The 24,183-nt window shown below is 37.3% G+C and overlaps 1 protein-coding gene across 1 annotated transcript in view; it reads left to right on the top strand.

Annotated features, from left to right (window-relative positions):
• SLC49A4 (solute carrier family 49 member 4) overlaps positions 1-24,183 on the top strand; it is an 87,484-nt gene that overhangs the window by 50,486 nt on the left and 12,815 nt on the right. The window contains exons 6-8 of the mRNA XM_041771789.1: positions 1,963-2,030; positions 5,169-5,296; positions 17,832-18,014. Of these exons, the coding sequence (XP_041627723.1) occupies positions 1,963-2,030; positions 5,169-5,296; positions 17,832-18,014 (379 nt within the window). The remainder of the gene's footprint in view (positions 1-1,962; positions 2,031-5,168; positions 5,297-17,831; positions 18,015-24,183) is intronic.

The following is a 24,183-nucleotide window of genomic DNA, read 5'->3' as shown; positions in this document are numbered from 1 at the left end:
AAGTAATTGTATTACTCAGAGTAGGCTAAGCTGCTATGAGAAGCAGAATCCCAAAATTCTGAGGCTTAAGGAATTTATTTCTCATTTACATAGCAATCTAGGACGGTTTGCATAATAATCTAGGACATTTGTCCACAGTTTGGAAAGCTCTTTTCCTCCACTGATTTAGAGACCTAGGCTGCTTCCACTTTGCAACAATCCTGTCCTCTAAGGACCTTGTCGTTATAGGCACCGGTTAGGCTGGTGAACACATTCAGATTCCAGTGGTCAAAGAGGGAAAGGAAGCACGGAGGAGGCAAACAGCTGTGTTCCAGGTCCTAGCCTAGAGGTGACACACCTTAATTTTGCCTCCCTCCATGGAGAATTTAGGAACATAGTCCCATGTATTTGAATGGCAGCTGAAACATATAATCCAGCTAAGTGCCCGGATAGAAGATAACGTATTTTGGAGAGTAAGCATAATGAAAAATATCACTAGGAAAACAATAAACAGTAGAGTTAGTGTGGGCAGCTCTCAAGTGCCAGGTCAAGTTTGGACGTGGCCCTTATATAACCACAGTGAAAGCCAGTAACTGTTTCTGAGCAGGAAAGTGGAATGATTGGGATAATTATCCTGGCAATAGTGGGAAGAATAGATTGTGGAGACCATTTAAGAAACTATTACAGGAATCTAGACATAAGAAGTAAGGTAATAAGCAAGTGTGGTGGCCATGGGGAGGAAAAGAGGAGACAGATACTGTTAGTGACTCATAGGATTCCACTGGCAACCACTAACGTGTATTGAACATTTTAAATATATTAGCTTATTTAAGTCTCAAAAAAACCAAAACAAACAAACAAAAAAAAACCCTTTGTTATCCTCATTGCAAAAATGAAGAAGCCAGGACTTGAGATTATGAATTGGGACAGAAGCCAAGTCATAGTAGGAGTTAAAGATATGTGAGTGATGGGTAAATCTAGGCAGCATTTGTAGATTGTGCTGAGAAAGTTTGGCCATGAGGAGAGGAAAGATATAAGACATGAGGTAGATGGGGAAGCATCATCACGTAGTAATAACAGCCTTAATGGAGCATTTCCTGTATGCTGACTGCTGAGATAATGCTGACACATTATCTCATTTTAGTCCATTTTAGGGGTAAGAAGACATAATTTGTCCAGGGTCACAAAGCTGGTAAATGGCAGGGTTGGGAATGTCTTCTGAGTGGAGTGAGCTATATGTTTGAAACCCAGGAAGCTCCTAGGTGGCTCAGTTAGTTAAGCTTGTGCCTTCAGCTCAGGTCACGGGTGTCCTGGGACTAAGCCCCAGTTTGAGAATCCCTGCTCAGCAGAGAGTCTGCTTCTCCCTCTCCACCCCCCACTTATGCTGTGTCTCACTTGCTCTCTCAAATAAGTAAAATCTTTAAAGAAAAAAAATTTATTTGAAAGCCAGCTCAAACCCGTCTCCCTAGGTACTCAGCCCCACATTTTTCTTGCTTGCTGTCTCTTCTCTGACCTCTTGATACATCTTTAATTGTTGCCAGATGTTTGAGCACCTAATTATTTCCTAGTAGTTTCCTGTATGTTGGTTTTATATTTAAACTTCTTGAAGTCAGTGCCCATCTTCTGTCTTTTTCCTATTTTCTTGAGAATTCTAGTACAATGTAGCACAGTTTTGAAAACATTGGTTTGTGACACTGATTATTTTGTTGACTTAAATATTCCATAAAAAGTTAATCAAGGATTTATTACTGAGATAAATTATATTAGACACACATGAATCCTTTCGTTTTATTCCTTTTCTTAAATAATATTTCCTAGATTTGTTGCCACTTAGCTATTGATTATATATTGAGTTATACATGTACATAGAAATTCATACATAAGTATTGAAATATGTACTGATTAGAGGGGATCTTTTTTTCATGCCTTCTTCATTGCAGCCTGATAGTCTTATATTAAATGTGTCTTCCACTTTCTCCACAGGTAGATGCTGGCTGGATTGGATTTTGGTCCATAGTTGGAGGCTGTGTTGTTGGAATAGGTATGGCAAGGTGAGGATATTTCATGTTAAACATGTGAGTGGACCGAACCAAAAACAGAAACAAAAAAGGCTGCTTTTGATAAATATTAAAATTCAGGGGAAAATAAAAATGTAAAGGTCAGAGAAGGGCACTTGTTCAGACTACAAGAAAATTTACATGCAGTAAGAATTTGCTGCTACAAGGAACCTTTCTCAGGAGCAGTCTGTCCTAAAATGCTTTTGGAGAATGAAGATGTATTTCCAGTGTAATTAAACTGCCTCTCTCCATATTATTGGAGAACAGCATCTACAAATGGAACCCAGAGAAAGGCAATACAATAATAAAGGCAGATTGATTACTTATCAAGAATAGAAAAATTTTTTTATAAGAGCATCTCTAGAACATTCCACGAAAAGGGAGTATATGATTAGTAATTTATTTTTGGTCTTTTTTGGCAGGTACTTCCCTGTGTTTATCCCATTTTGATGAAAAATGACCATAAAGACTTCCAGTTTCACCAAACTCACTTTGATCTTAACTCATTACAAGAACACATTTTTTAGAATGAGTCAGAAGAAGGAAAAAGTCATTTTTCTAAAAATAAAAAAAAAAAAAAATGGAAATATCACTTATACAGGTGACTGCCTGTAAAACCATTCTTGATATTTCCAAAGAGATAGTACTCATTCACTTCACAAATCATTTACCCCGTTTCATCAAAAACAGAATTAGGCAATCAACTTTACCAGAAAGAGAAGAATCTAATTACATATTTGGGGAGATCAGATAAGATATGTAAATCACCTCAATTTCTAAATACTTAAACATAATTGACACAGGATAATATATCTAGACCTTACAGTTTGCATAGTGTTTCTGGGATAATGAAAGAATAAATTGACACTCTAATTTCTAAATCACTCCGGGGTTTTTACAAGTTGGAGAAATATAAGACTAAGATCTAAAAGCTAAAGAAGAGGAATCAGAAGAGAGCATTTGTAGAAAATCACTAGACAGATACTGAAATACATTGACCTGTCACATTTGACAGAACCTTATCTAATTTTTCTAATTAAATCTCCAGGCCAATTATAGTGAGTCATCATTAACCAAATCCTATTCTGAGCACCAAATAGGTCAAAGAGGGAACTGTTACGTATCAGAAATGACATCTCACGTATACCTTTTGCTTTCTTTTTCTATATGTAAACCCTTAATTTTATCTCTATAGACATGGAGCTAGAAGGAAAAATGAAAGTGAGGACATTTCTGTTTTTAATTTGTTGAAGTGGAAGTTCTAAAAAACACTTCCCTTACTTTGGGATCTGAAATCAATTGTGGCTATCTCCTAGGCCTAGAATCAATTTTAAAGTTATGTTCATAAACACCATTTTGGATTATGAATCCCTAGAACACAATATCCTCATAGACATTAGCACTTGGGTGATTTTTTTTTTTTTTTTTTTTTTGTGATTATGTTACGAAAGGCAACTACCAAATGTTCTAACAGTATACTTTGATGATATTACCCCATTTGAAAGTACTAGGTCTACAAAAATAGCAGATCACAGTGTTTCACTTATTCTTCTGTGATCTGGTCCTGGCAACATTCTCACTGTTCAACTTTTTTCAGTTCTGATTGTACCAGAAAACTATTTTATTCCCTCATACTTCACCATCTGCCTGTCAGACAAGTACATTCTTGCAGCATACCAAAACATAAATCAAAGTGTTTGGTGGGTGTGAAATTATAACAGTTTTTGTATTTTCTTGAGGGAGATTTCTATCAAGCTGTGGTACATTTATTTATCAGAGCACATAAGAATTTTCTGCTAGTAAGTTTTCATGGTTGAGAACAAACCTAAGTCACTGGGCAAAGATGCATCCATTTTTTCCACCAAAAGATGGCATCAGCTGTCATAGGAAGCTATTTTAGTCTACTAACACTTACAAACATGATTAACCTTATCACGTCAAATAAGCACAAAAGGTAGTATTGAAAATATTAAGAGGGACAGTAATGGAATTACAATAGAAATTAAAATCAGTTTTAAAAACCTTAAAGTAGAAAAAAACATGGTGAATGTTATTTGGGATGAGATCCGTTTTTCTATAATAGGAACAATTCTGAAGGACAGAGTAAGTTGTATGTAGACACAGCCAGAGAATTGTGCCTGTATGACCAACAGTTAGGAATTGAGGAAAAGTGGTTGGCAAATAGAGTTGTGGCTCATAACTAAACAGTAAGCATCTCTACCATTTGCCTTTTAATTTCATGTTAATTCAGAATAAAGCAGAAGTTTGAAAACTTAGAATGCTATGAAACCTAAGTCCCAACGTTTGTAGGATAGTATTCGTTATTCCAGAGCTACATTCTTGCTGTCACAGCACTTTCTAAAAGGGAAGACAAAAAATAAATGCAGAAACAAGAGAAATGCCAATAGAAATAAATGCTATGAAGAAATAGAGTATGGAGATGAGATGGTGAGGACTTCTTTCATGAGCAAGGAGGGTCTTAGTGAACTGAGACCTGAATGACCTCTGTGGAGTAAACAGGAGTAAGTCAGGGGAGAAATGAGAGTAACCAGCATTCCAGACAAACAGAACAAATGCAAAAGCTACATAATTGCGTTGGGAAACAACCCTAGCTTGTATGAGAAACAGAAGCTTAACTACCTGGAAAATAGTAAGGTAGAGGGAGAGTGGAGCCAGAGACCAGATCCTATCAGAACCTAGGGGCTCTGGGGTTTTTTTTGTATTCTCTGAGTTTGAATTTTGGAGAGTCATCTTTGCCAGTTTATGTCAACAAGTTAGCCTGTTTTCTAAACTAGGATAATATGTGCTCATTATAGAATGTTTGGAAAGCATACAAAAATATTTTTTAAAAGTGAAAGTAGCATTTAAAAATACAGAATCCATCCTATAAATTATAGATCTGAAACAGACATCACATTTTGTGTGTTTTATAATAGAAAAAATATTTGGCACAAAGTAACCTTTTATCACATCATACAAAATGTACCAGTTAAAAAAAATTTTGTTGCATACTGAAAAAAGACCTCATTGAAATTTCTTCAAGAAATTATTGTTTAATGAAAGTGTGTCATCAATTTAAATAGAATTTTAAAAATCCAGTTAGAATTATAATAGAACATTGTTTCTTTTCAGGTTCGCAGATTTTATCAGGGGTATGCTGAAATTAATTCTTCTCCTCCTGTTTTCTGGGGCTACACTATCATCCACGTGGTTCACCCTGACCTGTTTGAACAGCATCACACACCTGCCTTTAACCACAGGTGAACACAGACTATTTTGAACTTTATTGGATAGGTATTTTCAGTTCACAAAAATATGTAAACTGAAAAGTAAGAGTTTTTCTTCTTTTCCATAATTAATGGAAATAGAATAAATAATTATTGTTATAAAACTGATAAATGTACAAAAATGTCCCCCTTGTCCAAGCATCAAACTATCTTCCCACCTAAAAAAGAGTTCAAGGAACAATTTAAAATATTTTCATTCGTATTTTACATATGGAAAAGAAGTATAATCTGCCTTTATAACAATCCCATAATTGAATGCATAATCCAGTAGGTGGCTATGACTTGCAAATGGACTAAAAAATCTACATCTTGGGATCCCTGGGTGGCGCAGCGGTTTGGCGCCTGCCTTTGGCCCAGGGCGCGATCCTGGAGACCCAGGATCGAATCCCACGTCAGGCTCCCAGTGCATGGAGCCTGCTTCTCCCTCTGCCTGTGTCTCTGCCCCTCTCTCTCTCTCTCTCTCTCTCTCTCTGTGACTATAATAAATAAATAAATAAAAAAAATTTAAAAAAAAATCTACATCTTAAATAGTCTTTTGTTAAAGGAAAGGAAGAAGCAGTAACAGAGCCCTCTGGGTCTATAAAGTAATCTATCATAGTATCCCAATTTGCATGTATGTGCTCTGTAATAAAAGGACCAGCAATATATCTATCAGAGCCATCAAATTTTTCAAAGACAGCCTTTATTTTAGAGTTCCTACCACATTTACAGTGACATTTTTATGGGTTACCCTATATCCATAATTACCAAACTACACCAAGCCAACTTCCCTGGAGTACTCACAAGGATAACATGGGTTATTTTCTGAAGGAAATACAGGGATATTCCACATCTGTCAGACACTTTGTGACCCTCTAGTTCAAGAGAGTTCCCAGTTTCATCATTAGATCCCTGCTGCATTCTTTTTGATAACATCATATCTTTGCAAAGTTTGGTTTCCTGCAATTGCTATGATAAAAACTAAATACTGCACAAAAATCAGGAACAGGATGAGGGTGGTTGTGGATCTGATTCTAAGATTTTGATTCCAAGATTTGAGAAGTCATGCAGTGCCCATCACATGTATGTGTCTCATTAGTAAGCAACTGGGGTTGAAAATGAAATAAAAATATATTTCCTCCAGTATATGGGTATATAGTTTTTTAAATGGCCACTGACTTGTTAGGACATATATATATTTATTAAATGGTTTGGCCCCAACTATGTAATTAACAGAATCATCAGTTATTTCTTTTGGCCTTGGGCACCACGAAAAAATTACTGGGGCACTAAGGGTGCTGTGGAGGAAAGTTTGGAAATTTCTGCCCTGTACCATCCTGCCAGGAATCCCTCCTATAAAGCCCAGTTGTCCAGAGTAATAGTTTTTGGATACTGTGCACTTTTTATATACCAACATTCTTATATTAGGGTTTTGTGCAGTTTTGGCAAGTATTTGGGGCCAGAATTTTTTGTTTTATTTTATTAGGGTATAATTTCATAATTTAGCAGTTGTGCAACATTCTGGTAGAATAGTCTTAGTTTATAACTCTTCTTATTCATGGCATTATGCTATTTGTGTATGTGGTACTGTATGTCAAGTATGTGTCTGTTAGATTTTATAAGAACAAGGCTATGAGTACATAATGAACAAATTGTTTGCCCTTGATTTAAGTGTAGCATATTCATTATAAGATATGATATTCATTAAATTTTATGTGTTTTCTATTTGATATGATAAAATTAATGGTTTTATCTCTGGGTGGAAGCATCAAGAAAATTCATTTTTTTTACCTCCCTTTCTGTCTAGATTTGTAGTAATGAGCATGTTTTACTTTTTTTTTTTTTTGTAAATTTTTTTTTTTAATTTTTTTTTTTTATTTATTTATGATAGTCACAGATTGAGAGAGAGAGGCAGAGACACAGGCAGAGGGAGAAGCAGGCTCCATGCACCGGGAGCCCGACGTGGGATTCGATCCCGGGTCTCCAGGATCGCGCCCTGGGCCAAAGGCAGGCGCCAAACTGCTGCGCCACCCAGGGTTCCCTATGTTTTACTTTTATTTATTTTTTTATGTTTTACTTTATAATCATAAAAAAGGATGTATTGAAAACGGTACATCTCTTTAAATCTTAAAGGGAAATTGATATAATTGACCCTGGTCAGGGCTGTGTTTTTCCAGTCTGTCCTTGAAAATAATCATGTTGGACAGAAAGGAAAGCAGAATTCCAAATTAAGTCAAGGCCAGAATCAAAAGGTTGAGCTTGACGTGGCCATCTTCACAACCACTGAATTCATAAATTCTACTGTTGTTTCCAATTGCAAGTCATTTTTTAAAAAGATTTTCTTTATTTATTCATGAGAGACAGAGAGAGATAGAGAAAGAGAGGCAGAGACACAGGCAGAGGGAGAAGCAGACTCCCTGCAGGGAGCCCAATGTGGGACCCAATCCCGGAACTCTAGGATCATGCCCTGCGCCGAAGGCAGAAAGAAGCTCAGCTGCTGAGCCACCCAGGCATCCCTGCAAGTCATTTTTGAATGTCACTTAGAAATTCCTGAAAGAAGAGGGGGAAAGAAACTCCTGATAGATAAACATTGATAACTTAGAAATATACTGCATTAAAAACTAGATTTTCACATTCCTTCTCTGAATGATCATAGTGGTATTTTTCTCTCTTCCCCGATACCACTTAATAGTTACTTGAGTGTGTGTCTTATCTCCCCTTCCAATCTGAAAATCTGGAGCATGGACCGTGCCTTATCAGTTCTGACCCCAACTCCCACTCCACTACCTAGCACAAGTCCTGAGTAATGAACGAATGAGTGAATGAATGAAGTGTATATTATCTCCATTTTTCATCTCCGTAGGCATGACTCCGTAGGCATGACTTACTGCCGGTAGCAACCGTGGCCACTCTGTTACTTAGCATTAGCTGTAGGCAGGCAAAAGGGCACATTTTAATGGAACAATGGAGAATTTGAATAAATCTGTCACAGATACTCTTACTGCCTTTGTAAAAATCTGACCTAATTCCTTTTAAGTAAAAGAGGTTTCATGAACAAGAACTTACTACAAAATCTAATTATAGACAAATCTAGACCTTTAGACTGATATTTAAAGCAAGAAATGACAAATTCATATTTCTTTTTTACCAGTCTTTTTTTTTATGAAAAAGTATCCAATCTTTTTCCCATTTCTAGTAAATTTAGTATTCCTGTTGTCACTTTTTAGTTTTTTAAGATTTCATTTATTTGAGAGAGAGAGAGAGAGAGAGAGAACAAGCAGGGGGAATGGCAGAGGAAGAAGGAGAAACAGACTCACTGCTGAACAAGAAGCCTGACATGGGACTCAATCCCAGAACCCTGGGGTCATGACCAAAGGCAGACACTTAATGACTGAGACACCCAGGTGCCCCTCCTGTTGTTACTTTTAAATATTCAGAAGAATCTACATGAAAAGTGTGAAAATATATGTGTTAATTATTGACATAATCAGAAGGTGTTCAACCTGTGGGTTAAAACTGCTGCTACTGCTAAAACCTGTTGCAATATTTTTGTGGTCCACTGATCTGGGTATTATCATTCCCATCTCTATAGAAGAAAAACTGGATCATTCCATTCTACCTAGAGATGCACTGTTTTAATACATGTACTTGCTTATGTACATCCCCTTGGAGGCTATCAGCAGTATGCTTTTATTTCCTTAAGGAAACTGAGTACTTAAAACTGTGTTATATCTTTATTAATTGAAGTATCTTCAGTAGAACAAATAAATAAACTCATGATTAGATAATGTTAGTTTCAAAATCTTGAAGCTTATTCTATATACAAAATTATAAAAAGACATTTTTCACCTTATCTGAAAAGTAGGCCCTGTTAGCCACAACTCACATAGTCATTTTTCACTGAACAGATAAATGCTTTGAAAATGGCATTTTGAAAAATGTTGGCACTTTGGTGTTGAGTTTGCTGAAACAATTTAATTTGAGTTTTAGTAGAAGTTGCCTCAGGAGGTTCTTCATCTAATTCAAGTTACTTGAAGACCACAGTGGCGAGGTCAGAAATAGATAGTGGTGAGTGGGAAGTAAAGGGGAAGATAAGCTAGACGCCTGCCCCATGAGGGTTAATAGGGGACTACAAGCTGACTTCAAGAGGTATTTGAAGAAAGAAAACGTATTCAGTTGTATTGAAAGGCACGTGACATGTATGGGCTAGAGAGTGATCCTCTTAATAGAAATGAGAAAATTCAGAAAGGGATGATGAGCATGATTAAAGATATGGACACTTTTTTTTTTCTTCAAGTAGGCTCCATTCCCAGCATGGAGCCCAACACGGGCTTGAACTCACAACCCTGAGATCAAGACCTGAGCTAAGATCAGATGCTTAACTGACTGAGCCCCCCAGGCACCCCAAAGATATGCACATTTTAAGGAAATTCGGGATTTTAAGGAAAGAAAGCTAAGTGATTTAATTATTCTTTCCAACTTTATGAACTAGAAGTGACTGTTACTCATATTCATGACTGTCTGATCAAGAAGGAAAACATAGAATATGAATTAAAAGAAGAGAATGGATTTGTGAAAAATCGTAAATGTAAGAATCTTGAAATGCTGATAGGGCCTACTGATCAAGAGCATATAATGTTTATCAGTAGAGATTTTCAAGAAGAGAAACGAGTCTCTAAGCAGATTCTGTTTCTGGAAGGTAGAGGGCTTGACCAGGTGATCAGTCAGTGTTCCTTGGTGTAACAACGCACCACCTTCTGCAGAACCATAAATCATTCTTTGGGAACTTAAAAGTTACTGATAAACCTATACCTATGATATCTGATAGCACAACCAATCTCTACTCTGGGCCCACTATTTCAAAGGATTATTAGTTGTGCTTCATTTCTGGAGCCCACTTTGCCTTCCAGCCGTAAGAGACTCTAAACTAATTGTCAGCCTTTCTAGGACTACATGAGCCAACAAAGAGGCTAGACAAGGGACACCCACAAAATAACACCATACAGAAAGAAAATCATCGCCATTAATGAATATTGGAGCAAAATATACCCTATCCTCTTTTGGCGCCACAGTTTCATGAGTACATGAAATATGCAGTAGCATATTTTAATCAGTGGCGGATCACGAAGGCCACAGCAATCATTTTTAAGAAGCAAACGTGAGGCCAAGAGGAAATGCCCAGGTCAACAATATAGAAATTTTCTTTTTTTTTTTTTTTTTAAAGTTTGTATTTATTCATTCATGAAAGACATAGAGGGAGGGGCAGGCTCCATGCAGGAAGCCCAATGTGGGACTCAATCCTGGTACTCCGGGATCACATCCTGAGCCAAAGGCAGACGCTCAACCACTGAGCCCCGCAGGCATCCCAACAATATAGAAATTTTCTATCAGTTGTGCGTACATACATATGTATGTATCCCACATTTTGAACACACCCAAAACCTATGAAAAAAAACTGTGCCATTAACAAACGATGTGAATCTTTACCATTTCTCTTTATACATGTGTCATTATTTCCTGAAGGATTTTCATTTGCAATATCAAGTTTAATTTAGATTGTAGAGAGATATTTTCAGTGAAGGTCCTTTATCATAAAATTCCATCAGCATGCGTAATAATAAAATTTACCCAATAAAGTAGTATTAACGTTATAAACTGACTCTTTAGGGAAATTTCTTGATTCTAAACCTTAAAACTTTTCATGATAAAAATTCATTGTGCTATTTTACAACCCTTATTTCTTATTTATAATAATGTTTAATAAAACTAAGTAAATTCTTTATTATTCTTATCTACCTAGAGGCACCCATAAAATTTTTGTTTTCAGTGTTCTAGTTAAGTACTCTACCTAAATGTATTGAAGTTTGTTATTGATCTACCTGAATGAACCTTAGTTATTATCTGATATAACATATTATTCCAATAAGTGACTCTCTTCCATTACAATCCAGATATATGTCCATCTAACTGCAGATGGAATACCACCTGAAGGAGGAAGCCATTCCCTGTCCCATTGTTTGTCAGCCTTGGGTCATGGGAAAATCTTCCTCTTATTGAAATAACTGATTGGGAGCAACACAGCACACAGGGCAAGTCAGTGTGCTCCCCCTTCTACTGACACCCTGAAAACATTATACCTGTCCTTGGGAACTTAAAAGTTTGCCTTAACCTAAGCAGCCCGCAGCAATCACAAGCTGTCCTCATCACGTGGATTCCCAGCCCTGACCAGTGTAGTCAGCCTCTTCTAAACCTACTATAACTTGTCAGGATTTTCCTGAACACCAGTTGCCAGTAGAATTTAGCTCACTTTTCCTGCTATACTCAGCACTTCACACTGGGGACTGTTGCAGCTCATGATTAGACATAGCTTTTTTTGTTTTGTTTTAAAGAATGAAGTACAGTTATCTTCTTAGCACTGTGCATATGAATGGCTGCTAGCTATTAAGCCATAGGTGTGGGTCGTGTTCCTTTAGATGAGGAGTGATGTGTCGTGTTCACATTTCCAACAGAGCCACTTACATATCATAGGTGCCTAATAAATGGTTTTGAAGAAAGGCTTATTTTTTCCCTATTATATACTTAAACACTAATTTTTGAACCCATTTTACATTTATCATGATTAAAGTTCATCTACTTATCTGTAGATGTAGTAGATTAAAGTTCAATTTTAATTAATTTTATTAATTAAAAATTAATTAATTTTTTCATCTTTAATTTAAGATTAAAGATGTAGTAGATGTAAAGATTAAAGTTACTTATCTGTAACCTTTTGGTGTTCTGTTTTTTGTCGTCTGTCTTATGTGCGATGACTTCCAGCTTTTGTACTGATCACAGATTTGGGAAGCATGCCTTTTGTGTTAATACCATTAAATAAATACCAAGTCTTGCGTTTTCTGTTTGTTTTTTGTTTTTTCAGTCTGACACAGTGGCTTGGTAGAAAACATGCTACATTCTGTAGGCCTTAATTATATTATTTTTAGCAAAGCTAATTTATGTTGTTCTAATTAAGTCATTTTGACTTTCAGAACTTTGGTCACTTGACCTGCAAAAATCCTTTACCTGCTTCAAAGAGTCGATAAGATAATCAAATATGATAATATATTTGAAAGCAGTTTTTATTTTTATTTTTAAAACATTTTATTTATTCATTCATGAGACACAGAGAGAGAGAGAGAGGCAAAGACACAGGCAGAGGGAGAAGCAGGCTCCATGCAGGGAGCCCAACGCGGACTCAATCCCGGGTCCCCAGGATCAGGCCCTGGGCTGAAGGCGGCGCTCAACCACTGAGCCACCTGGGCTGCCCTGAAAGTAGTTTTCAAAATGTTCAAAAAATTATATGAATCCAAGATTTGAAGTTATTTTTGTTATTAGTGGTATCTTGAGAATCTTATTAAATGTTAAATGAAAGTTCTTTTTTTTTTTTAAGATCTTATTTATTTATTTGAGAGGGAGAGAGAGAGAGCACGAGCAAGGGGATGGACAGAAGGAGAAGCAGACTCCCCACTGAGCAGGAGGCTGACATGGGGCTCAATCCCAGGACCCTGGGATCATGACCTGAGCTGAAGGCAGCTTCTTAACTGCCTGAGCCGTCCAGGCGCCCTTGAATGAAGTAGTACTTATCTGGAATTTTGCCATTGCTTTTACAACACTAATCATCTGAGGTCTGAGTGTTTGGATTAGTAAAAATGTATTTTATACAGTTTTATTTCCCTAAAGTTTACTAATTTGGTTTGTCATTAGGAGGACAGGGGAAGTAGTACTTTCAGGGTTATGATCCAATTCACGTTCTTGAAATACATTCGTTGTAACTATATTTTGTGCGACATGGGACTTTGTTTTTTTGCAATTTGAATCGTGGGCCCATGAAATTTTATTAACTTCTTTGAAAAAGACTCTACATCAGCATTGTATTTGTTCTGCTAAATTACCTTGACTTCTTAATTGAAAGGCGGTTTATTATAATTTTAGTATCAGCACTATAGAAAGTCATAGAAATATTTAACAATCATGTAAGTTGAACCCTCTCTGACGAGCAGGAAATTATCTTGTCTGCCTGACTTTTAATAGATGACATTCACCCACTGGATCTGCCAAACCAGTGTATAAAGATACTATATCAGCCTCTAAACTGAAAACTCAAATGGAAGTCAAATTCAAATTGGCTTCTACTTTATGCATGTCCCAGAGCACTGGGGAGTATATGAAATCAGTCCTGACACAGCTACTTTTCCCCAGCTGATTATGATGATCTTAGTTTAACCCTTTCCTGCCTAAACTATTTTGATTCTTTATGCAATAACAAGTGTAAAACAACCTCTTGGTCATCATTTTTATAAAATACAAGAAGCAGACCCCGAGAGTGAGAGAACCAAAGGAAAATACTTGCTTTTCAATTACTAGCCTCTCAAGTTATATCCTTGTCAGACCTCTTATCCTATGCTTGCATAATAGGAATTCTTATAAACTGAAACGGGGGGCACCTGGGTGGCTCAGTCTGTTGGGCGTCTGCCTTCAGCTTGGGTCATGGTCCCAGGGTCCTGGGATCAAGATCTGCATTGGGCTCCCTGCTCTGCCAGGAGCCTGCTTCTCCCTCTCCCTCTGCCTGCTGCCCCCCTTCTTGTGCACACGTTCTCTCTCTCTCTCTCTCTCTCTCTCTCTCTCTCTCTCTCAAATGAATAAGTAAAATCTTAAAAAAAAAAATGATGTGGGAATATTTGTGTGAAGGATCCTGCACAAGGGCTGGGTTACCTGGCTCCCAGATGTAGACATCAGGTCTATGAGTCAGGCCACCCAGTGATAACCAGTTCTGAATCAGTGAGCTAAGAAACTTGGTTGAGGGGGAGTTGGATCAGCTGCTATTTCATTAGTTTGCAATAAAATTCTCTTTGTGGTTAAATAGTTAAGATATGAACAAAGCAAATAATTCAAATTCAAATAGTTGTAAAAAAGGTATATGAGGAAAAATATCTACCTTCCTGTGGCTTCCAGTTTTTCTCTATAGAGGCAATCCTGAATATCAGTTTCTTGGGTATTTTCTCATAGAATTCTGTAAATTTACAAATGGGTGTATGTGTATCCGTCCTTTTTAAAAAGATAACACACTTTTTTACACCTTTTTCATTTACATACCTTAGATGTCATTAATATCAGTATATACAGACTTCCACTTTTAATGGTTGCATAATACATCTTTGGATGTTTGATAAATTTTTAAACAACCAACCTCCCTATTGGTGGACATTTAGCTTACCTTTAATCCTTTCATATTACAAACAATATTGCAGTGAATGTTCCCTATATTCTTGTACCTTAATAGCTATAGGATAAATACCTAGAAGTAGAATTGCTGGATCAAAGAGTAAGCGCATAATTTAATTTGATGGGCATTTTCAAATTACCTATCAGAAGATAAACTATTTACAGTTCCATCAACAATGTTTAATTACAACAGCAATTTTATCTTTCCAGTAATAAACATTTCCTCTTCCCTTCCCAGAATTCAGATACCTAGGAAACCAAAATCAGATTTTTAATGAGCAGGAAATGAAGCCAAGGGAGTGGGATGGTCTTAAGGGGTTTTCAGACAGGGCCACCTGCTTCACCAGGCTCTACTTTTCTGAGAAATCCTGTGTGTGTGTGTGCCTGTGTGTCTGTGTGTCTTTCTGTCTGTTTCTCTCAGCACCATGTTTGATAAAAATCAATAAAACCAAAGCTCTCTTTTCAGGTCTTCATAGTGATATAGTGATAGTCCCCTTTCTGTGTGTCCTCATCATTACCTTATCATTCTTGTTTTTACAATGTGTAGTTATTCTAATATACACAGATTATTGGTAATTTTTCAGTTATGTTAAGTTGCCTAATTACAAATTACACGTGAGAGTTTATTTCTTTCAAAAATGAAAATGCCAGGGATGCCTGGGTGGCTCAGCGGTTGAGCGTCTGCCTTCGGCCCAGGTTGTGATCCTGGAGTCCTGAGATTGAGTCTCACATCGGGCTCCTGCATGGAGCCTGCTTCTCCCTCTGCCTGTGTCCCTCCCTCTCTCTTTGTGTGTCTTCCATGAATAAATAAATAAAATCTTGATAAATAAATAAATAATAAAAATGCCAAAAGGATTATTTCCAAACCTGTTTTCTAAAAACAACTCATTCTATTAGTGGTTTGTGAATCCTTAGAAGTAGCATTTCCTGGTTCCTAAAAGTTTGATTTTTTTTCCTGTCATTTATTTCAATATTTTCTTACTTTAAACTCCTAGATTCATCCGTGTTTGGGTCAATAGCCATCTCTGCTCTGATTAGCACTGACTGACCAACAAATGATTATAAAGTGTTTTGTAGGAAGAATAATAAACATTACAGTGACAGTCCATCTCCCTGCATCTCCTAGTGCACCACTAATGAGTCACGTGTAGAGGGGAATGTGTTGATTGATTTATGTGATCTGTGTCTGGCAAATACCTAGTGAGCATGAGGGGTTTTGGCTTTAAGAATCTTGAAAATTCCTTCATATTTTAAGTGGTATTTATTTTAACTATCAGATGTTTCCCATTTTAATTCTGTGAGTAGTTCAGTCACTGCTCCAGCCAGCAGTGTGTTCTTTAATCACTGTCATCTTTTTGTTCTCTCTCTTCATGTGTATCTTTTAGTCAAAAAAGTCAATATACTCACCAGTATTTGTGTTAAAGAATCACTAAATATTTTATAATCCGGAAAGGCTAGTGTAATTGGAGGAGGAAACAGAAGTTGAGGGTACTGTACAGAACTTTTTTTCCTTAACAAATACTTTAAAATATTTTCCTGAAAAAAAAATAAATAAAATATTTTTCTGGGAGTTCCCCTCTACTGGCTACACGCTGCCCAGTTCATGAATCATTTAATAAGCCAATTAGAGCTTTAGAATTTAAATAAATAAATAAATAAACAAATAAATAAATAAATAAATAAATTTTTTCCTAATAACCTTAGGCTTAGAATAAATTCTACTCCTATATCTGTGAGTATGATAAACTCATTACTCTATAAGGGATGTGTTTTAAGTTTCTGTAGGATATCACTTTTTTTTTTTTTTTTGCCTCATTGGTTCTTTTTTCACCTTCATATTTAAAGTAATGAAGGTTTAGAACACCTGGGTGGCTCAGTGGCTGGGTATCTGGCTTCATTCAGCCCAGGGCGTGATCCTGAAGTCCCGGGATCGAGTCCTGCATCAGGCTGCTTGCTGGGAGTCTGCTTCTCCCTCTGCCTGTGTCTATGCTTCTCTCTCTCTGTGTCTCTCATGAATAAATAAATAAAATCTTAAAAAAAAAAAAAAGTAATGAAGGTTTGTATGCAGACAGTAGCTGTGAAATAGCTATTGGGAGTGGGGTGCATTTCCCTAGACATTCTTCTAAGAAAGAGAATAATGTCCTTATTCGAAGATTTCACTATTGGGCAGCCTGGGTGGCCCAGTGGTTTAGCGCCGCCTTCAGCCCAGGGCGTGTGATCCTGAAGACCCGGGATCGAGTCCACGTCAGGCTCCCTGCATGGAGCCTGCTTCTCCCTCTGCCTGTGTCTCTGCTTCTCTCTCTCTCTCTCTCCTCTCTGTATGTGTGTGTGTGTGTCTCTCATGAATAAATAAATAAAATATTTTTAAAAACACACAAAGATTTCACTGTAGAATAGGGTTAATGGGCTTTTTATTGCTAACCTGGGACCCTAACATTTATTATACATCCCTGGGTGAAATTTTTTTGTGTTCCAAGAAAGTTACGTAATTTTTAAAAAGTTGACATAAAACTCATTCCAATATTGAAGACTAATTCATTTTAAGTGTTTCTCCAGGAATTACGTACTGGATATTTTTATGTTGTACTTGAGGTTGATTACTAGCCAGTGCCTTTAAATATCTAATTTTCAGGAACAACGTTTCTTACATTTATTCTTAGATTTTAACTTCTCTTTAAAATTATTGAATGAGGGATCCCTGGGTGGCGCAGCGGTTTGGCGCCTGCCTTTGGCCCAGGGCGCGATTCTAGAGACCCGGGATCGAATCCCACGTCAGGCTCCCGGTGCATGGAGCCTGCTTCTCCCTCTGCCTGTGTCTCTGCCTCTCTCTCTCTCTCTCTCTCTGTGTGTGACTATCATAAATAAATAAAAATTAAAAAATAAAATAAAATAAAATAAAATTATTGAATGAGTTTAGATTTCAAATTAAGTTGCTATATTTTATCTAAATATCTGTCAGACAGAAGTCTAAAGAAGAATCCTTTTAATTAGAATTGGTGGTAAAATTGTTTCTGTGCTTTGGAATAATCCAAACCAAAAAGACAAAGCAAATAAATTGGTAATCATCCTACAACAAAACCTTCTCCCTATCTACTCCACAAAACCTGAGCAAAGAGTTGACAGATAGTGATACTTTGTCAAACTTTATCAACTACCATTGAAAACATGAAATTCCAGAGTTGATACTTATGAAAGAGAATACCCAGAAGATCTATCTGATATGACTCACTGCTGCTACTCTGAAACTAAAATGTTTGTGTTTTTATTTTAGTGACATTGTATGCCTCCTGCATTCTCCTGGGAGTGTTCTTGAATAGCAGTATACCTATATTTTTTGAGCTTTTTGTGGAAACTGTCTACCCAGTTCCAGAAGGAATTACTTGCGGAGTTGTCACTTTTTTAAGTAATATGTTCATGGGAGTACTTTTATTTTTTCTCACATTTTATCACACAGGTAAGAAATTTGACTTTCTATTTCCTATCTAAATGTGTTACGAGAGACGTTTGTGGCACTGATATATAGGGAATTTATATGGAGAATTCTCACTAAGGCAAATTAGTTTATTTGAACTTTAACGTGCCAGTTAAAAACAAAAACAAAAAGAAGATCCTCGGTTGTTTTTCTTGAAATTCATCTTTGCCTGATCTAATGCACCCTTACTCCCTAGAGTTTCTGGTTTAATTAACCTGGACTAGGGCCCTGTATTTGTATTTTTTAAAGCCCCCAGGTAATTCTAATATGCAGGTTCTTGTTGAGATCCACTGGTAAATTACTTTTTTAAAAGATACTTCAAATTTGCTGCCTTAAGATATAAATTAATGTTAGGGGTATATTTGTAGTGTAAAGCCTTAGAGATGAATGAAGTCGCCCAAGAGTGTGTAAAATGTATAGAACAGCACTGTGGAATGGAACCTTTTATTTTGATGACAGTGCTCTTTATCTGGACTGTCCCAGTACAGTTCCATGAGCCACATGAAACTAGTGCAAGTTAAGGAATTGTTTTTTTTTTTTTTAATTTCATTTTAATTCATTTAAGTTTAAATAGCTACATGTGGCCAGTGAATTGGTTAGCACAAGTATAGAGTGATAAGAAGGTTGAAATGAGAACCTAGGAGTACACCTTTGAAGAAAAGGGAGATCCTTCAAGAGAGGAAGAGATGGGGTCCTGAACTCAGTTGGAGGTGTTAGCCTTGGATTGAAGGAGTTAGGAGAGGAGACAGCATGCATGGGCACAGACACAGACACATTTCCCCGAGGAGATTGTCGAAGGAGCTCCTTCTTGATGGCACCAACTTCCACTTAGAAGCCAGTCTGTTAAGAGCTGGCGGGAAGATAGCAAGGGTTTAGAATGAATGAGAAATGAAATGAGAATTTCATGAATGAAATTAAGAATGAAATGTTAAAATAACCTTTTTTGAGGGGTGGGAGGAGACACTGCGGGGATACCTGGAAAGGTTGCTGTGCACGTTGAAGGCAGCCTTGCATGATGTTGGGGTCTGTGGGTTTGCAGTGACTCTGTTTTGCATAGTTGTTTGGTTTTCTCTGATATTCTTTCTTCTCCTGTCCAAAATGTGTCTCACAGTTTCAGAAAATTTGAGCATAATTATCTAGTATTCTTTTTTGCATGTTAAGGATTTATGCTTGTGATTATTCATTTCTACTAGGCTTAGATCCTATTTTATTTCCTCATCTTAATCTATTATTACTACCTTTTTTTCTCATTGCTGTTCTCTTAACAGCTCATCAATACCAGTAAATTTGTATAATTTGTATATGGAAGTATCTTATTTGTAGGATTCAAAGGTAAGAATTGCTCTAAAATGTGACAGTCCAAGAGGCCTAAGTGTTCATAGGAAACTTAAAACTGCTCATAGGGCTTATAATTGAAATAATAGCCATGATAACCACCATGACTGGGAAATAAATTTTTGAAGGTTTTAAAGCTGATGAAATAATCTGCCCTGGGTTTTGGACAACTGTTTGCGTAGCATTTTCACCTAACAGTGAAAAGCACCCAAATGATATATTAACTTCTTAATATATATAACTAACAACAAACTAGAGTATTTCCATCAATCAGTAATGCAGGTAGAGTAGGTTTTAACCTTCGTAAACTTTTCTCATATGAAGGAGAGAGAGATTAATGAGGTCAGCTCCCTGTTTACAGTCCTCCTGGAAACATTTGTTTCCATCAGGAAAAATGCCATCAAGAAGCACTGGAATTACATCTTTGCTCTGGTGTGTTTTCTAAAACAGTACAAACAATTCTAGAGAGAATAAACAATTACCGCACATCAGCTTCAGCCCATTTCAGTATGCCACAGTAGAAACCAAGAGGCTCAGTACCTCTCTTTTGCATGGTCAAGTATGAGGGATGGCTGTGTTTCCCCCTCAGGTGATAGAAACAATTTTCCAGCTCATGGGCACAGCTTTGCTAAGTGGTCCCTGCAGCTCGGGAGAGTGTAGGGGTTTTTTTCTGTCTGCTGGAAATAGAGTTTCCTCCTCCCAGTATATAAAAACAAGAGTAGATGGAAATAATGCTATTCCCCCAAAAAACCTCTTGCATGTGGTCTCTAAAATGTAACATATACTCATTAATCAGTTTAAGACAGAGAATATCCCTACCCTGTCGTCTGAGTATGGAAAAGCCCAGTGTACCCCTGACCATTTTGGGATGAGTCTAGTCTAGCTCAGGTGAACTAGAACTAACGTCAGTTGGTACTCACCCCCATTTTGCAGGTTCCTAGTAACCAGACACCAGCAGGTATTTTTGTTTCTTTGACATAGGTAGCAGAAGAAACACTTAGCAATATTTCTGCTAATTCCTATCTCACTGACAAAATCAAGGATCTCTCTAGCTGGGGGACAAAAAAACTTCCCTTTTTGTGGTTGGTGTCTGATCACATGTTTGTACACGTATCTGTGTTGATGGTAAAGGTTTATGCCAAATGTCCACAATTATTGTAGAAAATGAAACTTTAATAATTAATTTTAATCCAGCAAGGTGATTTTCAGGGGGAAAAAAATCTCAGTATATTTTGACGTTTTAGAGAGTTACTGAGAAAAGTTACTGAGAGCAAATTCCTTGCTAATAGGAATTTAAATATCTAGGCTTCTATTTTAAAGAATGCTTTTACGTGTTTGTGTGTGTGATAAATGCACACAAATATGCCCACACCTCTCTAAGGCTAAGGTAACTAGAACCATGACTGACTTGTTGTGGCTTTCTCACGTACGATTAGCTGACCCTGCCCCACAAGTCCTGCAACAGAAGCCCACACCACACGCCTTTTAACTGAGGCCTGAGGATACATATGCTACAAGTCTAAAAATCCTGTTCCACAGCGTAGGACCCTAAAAATGTCTTGGGATAAGTGGAGTTCTCTTCATTTACAGCCAGCTTTCGAATGCCATAATTCAGACATGTTAAAACTTGAAAAACTCACCCAGAAGTTAGTTATATGTTAGGATTCAGCTCTGTCAGTTACATGATTGGAAGGCCTGGCTTTTAATCATCATGAAGATCTGTGGTTCTGTAGATCACGCCTCGAAGAAGTACTCAACTTCCTGAATAGAGTTTATTTCCCCACAATGTGCTACTTCGTGGGTGACTGTGTCAGAGATAATTTTTCAGGGCCGTACAGACTAACCCCAAAATGACCACATTACAATGGCTTGCCTAGCAACCAAGCCTCCACTGGTGATTTCCTTGTAGATTATGGCCATTGCCATCATTGATGGTGAACATCATACCAGCTTCTCTGCCATTGCCACTGGCTTCTTTGGAGCCCTGGGTCACAGGGTCTTCCGTGTCCTGTTCTCACTGTGTTTGGGGTACTTGGAACAGTGTCAGTAGTTTCTTTTTTTTTTTTTTTTTTTTTTAAGATTTCATTTATTTATTCATGAGAGACACACACACACACAGAGAGAGAGAGAGAGAGAGAGGCAGAGACACAGGCAGAGGGAGAAGCAGGCTCCATGCAGGGAGCCTGATGTAGGACTCGATCCTGGGTCTCCAGGATCACGCCCTGGGCTGAAAGCAGTGCTAAACCGCTGAGCCACCCCAGGGATCCCCATGTCAGAAGTTTCTTAAGAGTTTTTCTGTCGAATTTTTCAAGGTCAGTTTCAGAACAACAAAGCAAAAACCAAAAACTGTTAACTTGTTCCCTCATATAAGCATATTTGTAAAACTGAGTTGCTTCCAATAATGTTTGCTTTGAGAATCTCAATGAGTTATTTCAGACAGTACAGTGATGCTTTATTCTAATAACCTCACATACAAAATCACTCTGAGGATGCTGTTACATTCTTTATAAGCTCTGAAATATATTCTAATGTTTTTCTGTTTTTTGTTTGTAACTTGTTCTGAAGTTTGTATTGTTTGCTATTTTTTTTGTTGTTGTTGTTGTAGAAGCTTTGCCGCAGGTTTGGCTAAATGCACTAAAGGTTTTTACCGCAAGCCTTTCATTTTGAAGTAGCCTACTGTGAGTCTGAGGCTGCATTGTGGCTCAAAAGATTCAGGGGCCTGCTGAAGGGTGAGGTATTGACAGGTTCACCAGATGTGGACTAGTGAGGAGCAATTTTATATGTAGGGAGTAATTACACGACGTTATGATCAGATCTGTTGGGTAGTGAATATGGAGTGAAGGGAGCAGGGAATTATACCATGAAATCATGATGTCACCTGGCTCCTCTTGAGTGAATATGGAGACAGTTTTATTAAATCATCATAATTCTGGTTAAATCCCCAAAGAAAGTAGAAGGTTGGTTCTGGAGGGTGTTTTCTGGGACCAGACAAGTATTCGAAGGTGGTAGAAACTGAAAGCAAGGCATCATTAAAGGGAAAGATGAGGTAAAAATGTGTAATAGTGCTTCTGAAAGAAAAAGGTATGAGGATGAGCAAAATCCTAATTAGTTCAGTTCCAACAGAGCATCACTATTTGGTGCAAAGTCCACTTCAAATAAAATATAGTACCTGTCCAAACTGCAAAATGAGCAGAGTACTCAAGATGCAGTATATATAATAAATGACAAAGAACCAGCAAAAATACAGAAAGAGGCAAATTGTGGAACCTTAAAGTATGGATTTGTATTTTCTCTAGTGAAAGGCAAAAAAAAAAGGGTACATTAGAAAATATTAGAAAACTGTGCTCCCTTTTAAAAGGTGTAAAGGTTAAAAGAATAAGAAAGTTTCAGTGAATCAGGAACTCTCTTGGTTCAATTATGTCCTATGACACCAGGCTCGGAAAGGACTTTGCAGCTGCAAAGTCATATTAAACATTTAAGCAAGCCATTTCCTGCTTATTGGAGCAGGAAAGCTGTGGATTATGTGAATGGTTTGCAGTGGGAAAAGGTAGAGATGCGGATCTTTTTGCCTTCTGAAAAGGCCAGTAATTTCAAAGAACACTGGTAGTTGGCTGAGCTTAGTGAACTCAGCTGAAAGAGGAATCTGACTTTTCACAGGAGGCACAGTAACAACTCACCTGTAAGCCATAACCTCACTAAGGAGCAATTATGAGGCATTTTTATAGATTTCATCCAAACCCAGGGAGAAGGAATAATTGCACAACTGTGATGAAATAAAAGATCTGCTTTGGCAATATTTGATACATTTCTAGGTTTAAGGAGAGCAAGGACAAGTTGGTTGTTGCTACGGGGGTGTTACTCTAGCTCCCCACGAAATACAATCTCTTTAAGGTTTAGAAAATGTCATTGTTGTAGACCACTTTGTCAAACCATAGTTTTTCTTAGCTGTTGCTTAAAATTTGACCTTAAAGTCAAAATGCGCACTTTTAATGTAAACAGTATGCTGTTCTATTTTGCTGCTTTTTCTCTCCTTGGTTTTTGTTTGTTTTTTACTTCTTTTTGCCTGTTAAAGTTATCGTCAGAAATCCAGAAGCTGTATGGCCAAAATGAAAGCTGAAAATGTTGGTGTGTCATTTCAGGGAATATCAGAATGAAGACAAAATTCCATGGGTCACAGCCTTCCTGGGTGTTTAGATTATAGTCAATCCAAGTAGAGTACAGAAAACAACTTTGCATAGAAATATCACTGAAATACACGTCTTTGTTATATGCTATAGAATAGCATGTCTGACTTTTAAAATGTAAAAATTGAGATGTGGGGAGGCTGCTTTTGTAAGCATATTACAGAAAAAAGGTATTTCAGCACCTTTTCTCACCACTCGGTTTTCTGATTTCCATTCCTGAGCATAAATTGCTCTTTTAGCCATATGAATTATGGATTGAACTAAAGCAGCAGTGTAGAAATCTTCAGGATGATTTTTGAAGATTAGGGTAGTATTAGTATTCTAGAGAAGTACAAAAGGAAAATATAAACTTATAGCAGTACCCAAAGGAAAGAAAATGTACCAGGGAACTTTTCCCCCTCCTTTGTTTTTGTTTTAAGATTTTATTTGTTCATTTGAGAGAGAGAGAGAGAGCGCGCGCGCGCATGAGCTGTGGGGAGGGGCAGAGGGAGAGGGAGAAGCCGACTCCCTACTGAGCAGGGAGCCTCACAGCACAACGGAGCTGGATCCCAGGACCCTGAAATCATGACCTGAGCCAAAGACAGATGCTTAACACCCTGATCCACCCAGTACCCCTGTTGTTGTTGTTGTTG

Source organism: Vulpes lagopus, chromosome 1 (genome assembly GCF_018345385.1).
Source record: "Vulpes lagopus strain Blue_001 chromosome 1, ASM1834538v1, whole genome shotgun sequence".
Lineage (NCBI taxonomy): Eukaryota > Metazoa > Chordata > Mammalia > Carnivora > Canidae > Vulpes > Vulpes lagopus.
This window is presented reverse-complemented; position numbering and strand designations above follow the sequence as displayed.